General features: G+C 54.2%; 2 protein-coding genes across 7 annotated transcripts in view; both read right to left on the bottom strand.

The window, feature by feature from the left end:
• LOC127034480 (hemoglobin subunit beta) overlaps nt 1–10,380 on the bottom strand; it is a 121,724-nt gene that overhangs the window by 94,445 nt on the left and 16,899 nt on the right. Inside the window, exons 1-4 of one of the 6 annotated variants that reach the window (XM_050923649.1) lie at nt 5,381–5,520; nt 4,206–4,329; nt 3,856–4,078; nt 2,354–2,589 (exon numbers count right to left, since the gene is read on the bottom strand). The exons of 4 other annotated variants lie outside the window; for them this stretch is intronic. In XM_050923649.1, coding sequence (XP_050779606.1) covers nt 2,461–2,589; nt 3,856–4,078; nt 4,206–4,329; nt 5,381–5,519 — 615 coding nt within the window. In that variant the 5' untranslated portion in view covers nt 5,520 and the 3' untranslated portion in view covers nt 2,354–2,460. Of the gene's footprint in view, nt 1–2,353; nt 2,590–3,855; nt 4,079–4,205; nt 4,330–5,380; nt 5,521–10,380 lie in introns of those variants that run through there. One more of the 6 variants, XM_050923736.1, reaches the window with a different exon arrangement.
• On the bottom strand, nt 7,253–9,531 carry LOC127036232 (hemoglobin subunit beta). Its single transcript, XM_050927040.1, has 3 exons — nt 9,407–9,531; nt 9,067–9,289; nt 7,253–7,502 (listed from the first exon to the last, which is right to left on the bottom strand). The coding sequence occupies exons 1-3, from the start codon at nt 9,496–9,498 to the stop codon at nt 7,374–7,376; spliced, it is 444 nt and encodes a 147-aa protein (XP_050782997.1). The 5' UTR covers nt 9,499–9,531; the 3' UTR covers nt 7,253–7,373.

The raw sequence follows: 10,380 nt of genomic DNA, 5'->3' as shown, positions 1-10,380 counted from the left end.
GTTTTTTTTTTTGTATTTACATGTGTGTAGTTCTGGAATGTGTTAAAATTTGTATTCTTTTGAATAAGGCTGTTTATTCATATTTCTTTTAAGCAATTGACCTGTATTTGTCACCTTAATACAGAGAGACCATTATTTATGTATTTTTTTTTCCTTTTTACATAAAGCTTTCTCTTTAAGACCTGTTGGAGTTTTTCTTTAGTGTGGAACTCCAGGGAATTGAGTCTGTGCTCACCAGGGAAGTCGGGGAAAATCTGTGTGTGTTAGATTTACTAGCCTGATTTTGCATTCCCTCTGGGTGAAGAGGGAAGTACTTCTGTTTCCAGGACTGGAAATAGAGAGGGTGGAATCCCTCTGTTTAGATTCACAGAGCTTGCTTCTGTGTATCTCTCCAGGAACCTAGGGAGGAAACACCTGGAGGGGGAAGGGAAATGGTTTATTTCCCTTTGTTGTGAGACTCAAGGGATTTGGGTCTTGGGGTCCCCAGGGAAGGTTTTTGGGGGGACCAGAGTGCCCCAAAACACTCTAATTTTTTGGGTGGTGGCAGCTTTACCAGGTCCAAGCTGGTAACTAAGCTTGGAGGTTTTCATGCTAACACCCATATTTTGGACGCTAAGGTCCAAATCTGGGAACAGGTTATGACAACAGTAAGGGAAAAAAATGCAGATGATACAAAATTACTCTGGATGCTTAAATCCAAAGCAGACGGTAAAGAGTTACAAGGAATCTCACAAAACTGGGCCACAAAATGGCAGATGAAATGCAAAGTAGTACACGTTGGAAAACATAATCCCAACTATACACATAAAATGCTGGGGTCTAAATTAGCTGTTACCACTCAGGAAAGAGATCTTGGAGTCATAGTGAACACATCTCTGAAAACATCCACTCAGTGTGCAGCGTCAGTCAAAAAAGCGAACAGAAAGTTAGGAAAGAAGGCTTCATCCAGGTTTTTTTCTCTCTTCTGCTCTCCAGGGGAGAACCCTTCTGCTTCCAGCCAGGTCCTGGTGGGATGGGATAGCCTGGGACTCCCCCAGCCCCTCTGCCAGGCCTGAGGGGAAGGAGCAAAGGGTAGCTGGGGGAAAGCAGCTGCAAATGTCCTCCAGGCTGCCTGAGGGGCTGGAGCTGCCCAGATCCAAAGTCTCACGCCCTCTTCGAAGCAGAAGAGGAGCGGGTTAGCATACCCGCCCTGGCCCTGCCCGACGCAGCACCCCTGCCCTGGAAGCAGATCCTGGGGGCCAAGCAGCAGCCAGCAGCTTGCAGGCTAAGAATCAGGGGAACCAGTGCCGTTCACAGCAGCTCTCTCCTCTCGTGCAGACAGAGAGGGCCAGCTGCTAACAGCCCAGCCACCTCCAGTGCTAGCCAGACCACTGGACGCAGCCAAGGCTTGGCTTTCTCCCCATCCCCAAGGGCTGTCCGGCTGACCCCTCTCCCTGCATGGCAGGTGCAGTGACAGGCAGCTGCTGGCCCCTTACCGGCTCTGTTATGTCCACACGCTGGGCAGTTTTGCAAGGTCATTTTTTCAAACAAAAATCCTAAAAGCTCTAAACCAATAGAGGGAAGAGAAAATAAACCTGGCCCCAGTGTCCCAGAGAAGGAAGAGCACGGACACGCCTGTGGTAGGTCCCAGCCAGCCTGACCCCAGCAAAATTTCCTGGTTTAGATGCATGACCCACAGAGCACAGCTGGGGACATCCCTGGGCTGGAGGATGTCCTGGGCCCTACACAATTTGTAGGGGGTTAGCCTGGCAGAGGGTAGTGCGGGAGGTGACTGCCCCTCAGTACAGCTGGGGAGCAAATGGACCTGGAGAGAAGGGAGGGTGAGGTGCTAACTGCCTCGGAGTGGGGAGGAGGGTGCCTGCTGCCCCTGGGTCTGGATTCAAAGGGGTGCAGGACGCTCATCAGCGAGGTACTGGGGTGAGTTGGTTTGAGGGGTGGGGGAGAAGCTGAGAGCCCTTTGGCTGGGTGTTTAGAGTGCATCGCTTGAACTGCTGGCTTTCCTTGCAATTCAGCTGTAAAGTAACCGGCATCCCTAGTGATCTGTTGGTGAACCCCAGGGCAAGGGGAAACTGGGTTTGTTTCTGTGTCAGTCCTGTTGATTTGCAGCATGTGCCAGGTCATTTGCTGGCCTGTCCTAAGGAGCTGCCATGTTTTGGCATGGAGGGAGAGGGTCAATGGGGCTCCGTGCCGCGGGGCCTCGAGGATTATTTTCAGGGGGCAGCAAATTCTGGCTGCACCAACCCTTAGAGAACAAGAACCATCCCATCATTGGGCAGCAGCAGCTGCCCCCAGACCTCCCGTGTGTGTCCCCCCTGCCCCGGTGCACTCAGAGACGCAGACACATGGGGAAGGCTGCACTGCAAGGATTTTATTTGACTGTTACAGCCTGCCAGCCTCCAGGGTGTGGAGGGGCCTGGAACGAAGCAAGCTCTCTCCACCCTGCGGGTCCCTGCCGAGGGCTCAGTGGTACTGGTGGGCCAGTGCGTGGGCCACCACGCTGGCCAGCTTCTGCCAGGCAGCCTGGCAGGCAGGGGTGAACTCCTTCGCAAAGCGGGTGGCTAGGACGATGATGAGGATGTCACCCAGGAGCTGCAGGGGAGAAGGAAGAAAATACCCCCTTGAACCTCCACACACTTGTGTGCCACAGTTCCCAAACCCCCTCCCAACTCTTCTCCTCGGTCATTTCGGCTCATCTCCTGTCTCTTTTCAAACACACCAGGGCAGCCCGGGCCATGGCTTAGGGGTACAGGAGCCTGTCAGACACTTGCAGGCCCAGCCGGAGTCCCTCTCTAGGGCATATAGACCGCAGGTGCTGTTTGCAGTAGTCCTTTTCCTGTCTCTGTCACTGTGTCTAACTCTCACGTGAGCCCCAGGGGGGTCCCCTCCAGAGACGTGCATTCTCTTCACATGCCTCCTTCCACCTCTTGCTTCTCTGCATCCCCCAGCCCCACCAGCCCTAGTTCACCTGTTACCCACAACCCCACACCTGCCTTTCTCCCCTGGTTCTCTGCACCCACCCGGGATTTTCCATCTTCAATGATTCTATTCCACAAACCCTCCTCCCACAGTCCCCTGCTTCCCTAGCCTACCCAACTGGCCCCCTGTCTGCAGCTCGGTTACGGGGACCCATTCTGGTGCCGCTTCCCGGCGCCGGTCCAAACAAATACCACCCACATGTCTTTTTTCAGCAGACAAGCCAGACATTTCTGGAGGGGGAAAAAACCTGGGTTGGCTGAAAATATTTTTGTTTTGTTTTGTTTTTCAAAGATTTTCAAAGGACCAAACTGAAGACATTCCGTTTTTAACAAACAATCTAGTTTGGGTTTTTTTTTTTTTTTATGGAAACCTGGCAAATTTGGAACTAAGTTAATGTGAAAAAGAACCAGAAATGGCCATTTCACAGCCAGACTGCCTGACTCCCGCTGCCAGCTGGGATAAGCAGAGATCTGCTCTGGATCACGCAGGGTGGGAGGAAGAGGGGTTGGGGCAGAGTCCATCACGTTGTCGCAATCCCTGCCTTCCTCAAAGGATCCCCTCTGCCCTCTCCCACCAGAGTCCTACCCCACTGCTGCTCCCCCTAACCCTCTGCTCCCCCTAGCCTTTTGCCCTCCCCAAATACCTAAACCCTTCTATGCATGATTACTGACCATGGGGCCCTGCAAACTCCCCCTCTTCGGGGGAGACACCGTTCATGGCAGGCTGGCATCTCTCTGCCATATTATTTACTCATTGCATCAAAGTGTCGTCCCCCCACCCTGCCCTGGAGCTTCCCACAAGCAATGCCTCCCTGCCCCAAAGGCCAGCCCCATGTCCCTAGGGGGCTGGGCAGAGAGGTCAGCCCAGAGCCCTACTCACCCGGAAGTTCTCGGGATCTACATGCAGCTTGTTGCAGTGCAGCTCGCTCAGTTTGGCGTACGTGGCCTTGATGTTGTCCAGGTTCTTCACGGCGTCCCCAAAGGAGGTCAGCACCTTCTTGCCGTGGGCACGGACCTTGGGGTTGCCCATAATGGCGGTGGGGCTGGAGAGGTTCCCGAAGGCAGAGAAAAACCTCTGGGTCCAGGGGTAGACGATCAGCAGCCTAGAGAGAGGGAGACAGGAGCAGAGACAGACACAGGGTTACTGCAGCCTCCCTGCAAAAGTAGCAGGATTGCCAGCCTGGGGGCAGGGAGGGGACAGTGGGGCAGATGCCGTGGGGCTCTGCCTACCTGGCCAGGGCTTCGCCGCCGCATTCCTCCACATTGACCTTGCCCCACAGGCTGGTAATGAGCTGCTTCTCTTCGGCTGTCCAGTGCACCATGGTGACGAGTGAGGGGTCCTTTGCAGATGCAGCTGAAGGAGAAACCTGTAGCTGAGGGGCAGACCCCCAGCGGGGCCTTTATCCTCCAGCCTCCGCTCCTCCCCCTCTCTGTGGACACAGCCATTGGTCAGCCCTGGGGTGGGGTCTGCGCTGGCTGGGGTGGGGACAGTCTAGGCAGGGTGTGATCTCCTAGGAGGGGGCCCCAGGCCAGATGGGGGCAGGGCTCAGCGCTAGTCCCCACTCTCTAGAACTGCAGCCCACTGCTCTCGAAGGGAGGCTGTGGCCCCGGCAGGGAGCTGGCCCGAGGGATAGGTACCAATTCAGTCCCACTTAGGCCTTTAGAACTCAGCTGGCTGGTGCCCAGTCTTGCGCTCAGCCTGGGCCAGGGCTCAATGCCCCAGGGGCCGGGCGCAACCTGTGTCAGAAGAACCCCGAAGCGAGCAGCAAAACCTGCTCTCCTGCAATAATCATTTACACAAGTGGTGGCTGCGGGGACTACAGTTTCCCTAGGGCCTTTGGGGAACGCTTTACTATGAGGCTATACGGCCTTGTGGCAGCCTATCAGCTACCCATGCCACTGTCTACCGGGGCCTGTCCGTCAGTCCTGCTCTGCCCTCTGCAAAATGCCGCTGACACCAACCCTTTCATTGGCCTGCTCGAAATTCAGGAGCCCACAAAGTCCATCACACGAGCTGGGTTCCCACGGGCACTGGCGTGTGATTCTGGGGAGCACTGATTTGAGACAAAGGCTGTCTTGGAAGGTTATGTCGTACCCAGTCAGCCTGGGGTTCATCCTGGCCTATTCACACAAGGAATCCCCCAGCCACAACCACTCTGTTCCAAGCACCTGGCCTCTGGGGAGACATTTGCCTTGGCTAATATCGCCTGATCGTGTCAATGTGTCCACTGCGGATCTCGGCATGATGTATGGAGGGTGTGGCGCAGAGGAGGGACTGACTGCTTCCTACTGGGGAAGCCAGGGAACTCAATAACCTTCACCGCCACAGGGGGCTGGTAGGTGGCAAACACCCCTTAGTCTATTCCTTGTGTTTAAGCAGAGGGGCAGGTGGAAGTGTCTCCTACCTTTGGTAGTGGGAAGGAGGTTGGCGGGAGGTGGGGGTGGGGAGGGGAGTATCCATTGCATGTTGCTGCTATAGGATTCCATTTTCCTTTGTTCTTTCCAGTTCTCCTTGACAATAAAGAATGTCTCTGTTACTCTCATGGTTATTCACTTGAAAGCAGCAGGCCCTGTGCAGCCAGGAAGGAAAGTGCTGTCCCACTCTCATGCCAGGTTACATAAGAAAGGCCATACTGGGTCAGACTAATTCCCTTTAGCCCAGTGTCCTATCTTCTGACAGTGGCCAGTGCCAGGTGCCCCAGAGGGAATGAACAGAACAGGGAATCATCAAGTGATCCATCCTCTGTAGCCCATCCCCAGCTTCTGGCAAACAGAGGCTAGGGACACTATCCCTGCCCATCCTGACTAATAGCCACCAATGGACCTGTCCTCCATGAACTTATGTAGTTCTCTTTTAAAGACTGTTATAGTCTTGGCCGTAGCAACTTCCTCTGGCAAGGAGTTCCACAGGTTGACTGTGCGTTATGGGAAGAAATACTTCCTTTTGTGTGTTTTAAACATACAGCTTATTAATTTCATTGAGTGACCCCTAATTCTTCTGTTATGAGAAGGACTAAATAACACTTCCTGATTTACTTTTCCCACACCCATCATGATTTTATAGACTTCTATTATATCCCCCCTTAGTCATCGTTTTTCCAAGCCGAACAGTCCAAGTTTTATGAATCTCTCCTCATATGGAAGCTGTTCCAGACCCCTAACAATTTTTTTTTTGCTCTTTTCTGAATCTTTTCCAATTCCAATAGATCTTTTTTTTTTAAATGGGGTAACCACATCTGCACGCAGTATTCAAGGTTTTGGAAATCCAATGGATTTATCCAGAGGCAATATGATATTTTGTGTCTTATTATCTATCCCTTCCCGAATGGTTCTAAAACTCTGTTCACTTTTTTGACTGTTCTTACACATAGAGCACATGTTTTCAGAGAACTATCTGCCATGACTCTGAGATCTCTTTCTTGCATGGTAACAGCTAATTTGGACCCCATCTTTTTATATGCACAGTGGGGATTATGTTTTCCAACGTGCATTACTTTGCATTTATTTACAGCCTACAGGTCCTGCGAATGCTTATATATGTGAATAACTTCACACACAAGCAGAGCGCGGGGGAACCTGATGGCAGCTACTCCCCTACATCGGTTTTCATACGCATAATGGCTGGCAGGATCAGGCCCCAGGAGGCCACACAATGGCCAAAGGGTGTTGGCAAGGGATATACTGAATCAAGTCTGGCCAGGCCTTGATAGCTCCCTTTAAACCATTTATCTAAAAACTGCCACCACCCATGCCTGGACTGAGCCTGTGTGAGTCAGCAAAGTGCTCTGAGGCAGCATGCCAGCAGAGAGCCTGGGCTGATAAAACCCTTCTGGGGGGGCGAGGGGGGGCGTTATTATTTGCTCCTACTGCTAGAAATACAATAAATCAATCAATAAATAGCACACTGAAATACAACAGGGGGGTCCACTCCCCCAGGGCTTTCTGCTTTGGGCACCTTATGCGAGTTCTCATTCAAGGTGCTCCTTAGTGAGGCATGTGTGTGTGTGTCTGTGTGTGACACTCTCTCCTAGTGTGCTCACTTGTGGCAGGCCTGTAGGTCCCCTGGCCCTGGGGATTTGTGAGGCTAGTTTTCAGAGCGCAGGGCACTCGCCCTTAGAAGTGCAGACAGACAAACCAGTGACCCATGATTGCTCTGTGAAGATGCTGACCCATGGTTGCTCTGTGAAACCTACAACCCCCCCCCCGCCCAGTTCTCGCCACCTCGAGCCCTCCCCCACCCTCCCCACGTGCACACAGACACAGGGACTCAAGGAGGCTTCAGCAGAAGGTTTTTATTTGGGTGTTATAGCCTGTCACTCTCAGGAGCGGATTCCCATAGGTGCAGAGGAGCCTGGGAGGTAGCTGGAGACCTCCTGCTGGTGGGTCCCTCCAGAGGATTCAGTGGTACCCGAGGGCCAGAGCATGGGCCACTGCACTGACTAGCTTTTGCCAGGCGGCCTGACAGGCAGGGGTGAACTCCTTCGGGAAGTGGGTGGCCAGGACGATGATGAGGATATTGCCCAGGAGCTGCAGGAGAAGGGAGAAGATAACCTCCGGGTCAGCACCGCTCTGAACTCCCACCCCTCTCTGTTCCGGGGGTTTGTAAAGCTAGCCGGAGACTGTGCTCCCTTCAACCCTGCAATATAAACTCACTTGCCTCCCGCCCTCCCAGGAGATCCCATTAACCAGCAACCTGGTTTTGTAGCTCAAGGGCACTCCTAGGGCCCTATATAGAGTATATGGACTGTTGGCCTGAGCATCACGTTGGCCTCATCCCAGCATGATCATCCTCTTTCGCTGGTGTTACAAACCCCAGGGGGACTCTGGCGCTCGGGTGTTTCGGCCAGTGGAATTTCTCACTGCTCTTCTTTGCTCAGAGGAGCCTGCGTGTCTCTGCAGAATGACATGAAACTGGGCACCTGGCACCTTCCAAAATGCTCCATGAGGTTCTTAGCCTCAGGATGCCTGCTGAGCCAGGAGGCTCACCTCCCACACGCACCCCAGAGCACAAAGTCAAACAGCAAGCCCTCAGTTACTGCAATATCAGGATTCAGGGAAGTGGGGATTTGTGCTACCAGAGACCAAAGCTTGCTCCAAAATGCACCTCACCCCAGAAAGCTCCTGCCACTCACCGACATGCCTGGGTTGTCTCTTCCCCAAATCTCACTCTTCTTTCCTCCTGCATCTCTCCTGTTTCTGACTCCTACACTGTCGTTCTGTCTCCTCCAGACGGATGGTCTCTCTCCTGACATCCCCTGGCTCAGACCCCCTCCTGTTCCCATAGCTGCTTTCATTTTTCCTTCCCCTTCCTCCCGGCTACCCTTACTTTATCCATCTCCTCACCATCCCTCGCTGCCTTTCCCTTCCCCTCCTGCCTCCACGCCTCCTTTTCCTCCAGTCGCCTGCCTGCACCTCGAACCCATTAACCCAGTTTGACTTCTTCCCCCTCCTATACTGTTTGTTTCATGACCCCTCGTCTTTCTCCTTCCCACCTCTTGGTTTCCTCACCCCGTCCCTTCAGGCTTTTGCTGCCGCTCCCCCAACACACGTGAACCTCCTGCCCGTAGGAGAAGTGCTAAGTAGGGAGCCGTGCAGAGCCCTGGTAGCATGATGACACAGCAGTTCTCACCCACCGCGGATACTCCACCCAGCAAGGATCCAGGCAGGCTGCTCACGCTCTGACCACAGAGATTTCCCTCCCACGGGAGCGTCCCCTCACCTGCTGACCTCTCTACGTTTCCCCCACTCAGAACTTTCCCCTCCCAATCTGAGTCCCTCTCACGTTTAGTCCCCTCCCGCAGGTGGCATCCATGGATTTGTCACAGAGGTCCCTGAACCTGAGATGACTCAGAGTTTCCCCTTGACCCCTCCTTGGTGAAGATCTTGATCATCCAAGCCTGGTGTCACTTCCCTGGATGGTATGGAGCTGCTGACGCCACTGCCCAGGAGGCCACCTTTGACCCTGCTCTCCTGGGAGCTTGCCTGCAAGTGGCTGACCCAGAACCAAGGATGGCCACAGTTGCTCCTGCTGGCCATGCTCCGGGGATGGAAAGGGGGCTAGGAAAGGGGGTCAGCGCAGAGCCGGACTCACCTTGAAGTTCTCAGGATCCACATGCAGCTTCTCGCAGTGCAACTCGCTCAGCTGCGCAAAGGTTTGCTTGATGTGATCCAGGTTCTTCACAGCGTCCCCAAACGAAGTCAGCACCTTCTTACCATGGGCAAGGACCTTGGCGTTGTGGAGGATGGCGCTGGCGCTGGAGAGGTTCCCAAAGGAAGAGAAAAACCTCTGGGTCCAGGGGTAGACGATCAGCAGCCTAGAGAGAGGGAGACACAAGCAGAGACAGGCACCAGGTTAGCACAGCCTCCCTGCAGAAGCAGCGGCTTCTCCCGCCCAGGAAGCAACCATGCAGTTGCCATGGGGCTCGGCCTACCTGGCCAGGGATTCACCACCGCATTCCTCCACATTGACCTTGGCCCACAGGCTGGTAATGTAATGCTTCTCGTCAGCTGTCCAGTTCACCATGGTGGCGAGAGCGGTTCTGCTTGGCACGTCAGCTGGGTGAGGAATCAGTAGCTGAGCTGGAGTCCCCTTCGGGGACTTTTATACCCTAACCAAGGCTCCTCCTCATCTTAGCCCACAGGGTCATTGGCTGGGCCCGGGGCCAAGGCTGCCTGGGCAGCCTGGAGGAGGAGGCACTGTGTGTCGGGGTGTGGTCTGCAGGGCAAAGTGCCCAGGGATAATGCAACTGGAGAGCTCAGGCCCCTTTCCTTCTGTTCTCCCGGCTACAGCCAGGCAGCTCCCATACCCAGCTGCCAAAGAGTGGTGCAGAGGTCTAGGCCGAGACCAAAGGAACACGCTTGCCCTGCTCACCCCCTCGAAGGAAGGCTCACCCTGAGCAACAAGTCCTGGGGGAAGGCTGGATGAAAATGTTTGCTTTCCCCCTTGATTTGAACCCAGTTGGCTCTGGGCACACCTCACTCTCATATTAGCATCATCGCCAGTCAGAGGAGTTATGATTTATTGCCCAGTCCCGGGGCCTGTCCTGCCAGGCAGAGTAGGAGCGAGCCCCTCCTGCTAGGCAGGGCAGAGCAGGCCCTGTACTCTAAACACAAATGAAGGGTGGGAGACAGGAAGGATCGGCACTTCCATTGCACAGGGAGGGGAAGGAACATGGCCAAGGCTACCCAGAAAGTCTGTAGCAGAACTGAAAACAACCCTGTCTCTCCACAGCCAGGGGCAGGGCTGCTCTGGTCCCGGGGCCTGCTCAATGGGACCTGGATCTGACCTCTGGAGCTGAGCTGTTCAGGGGCCATGCAGTGAGATCCCGACTCTGGGTGGCCCTGGCCACACTGGTAAAGAGCTTTGGAGAGCAGGACAATGCCCTTGTGTGCTGCCATTGACAGG

Source organism: Gopherus flavomarginatus, chromosome 1 (genome assembly GCF_025201925.1).
Source record: "Gopherus flavomarginatus isolate rGopFla2 chromosome 1, rGopFla2.mat.asm, whole genome shotgun sequence".
Lineage (NCBI taxonomy): Eukaryota > Metazoa > Chordata > Testudines > Testudinidae > Gopherus > Gopherus flavomarginatus.
The sequence above is the reverse complement of the archived record's forward strand: the minus strand, read 5'-3'. Positions and strand labels throughout refer to the sequence as shown.

What these genes read in the sequence shown, in the direction of transcription:
- LOC127036232 (XM_050927040.1), bottom strand. Translation starts at nt 9,498, where the DNA reads ATGGTGAACTGGACAGCTGACGAGAAGCATTACATTACCAGCCTGTGG. An exon ending in GGTGGTGAATCCCTGGCCAG is followed by an intron (nt 9,290 to 9,406) that starts GTAGGCCGAGCC and finishes CCCTCTCTCTAG; the next exon opens with GCTGCTGATCGTCTACCCCT. An exon ending in TGGATCCTGAGAACTTCAAG is followed by an intron (nt 7,503 to 9,066) that starts GTGAGTCCGGCT and finishes CTTCTCCTGCAG; the next exon opens with CTCCTGGGCAATATCCTCAT.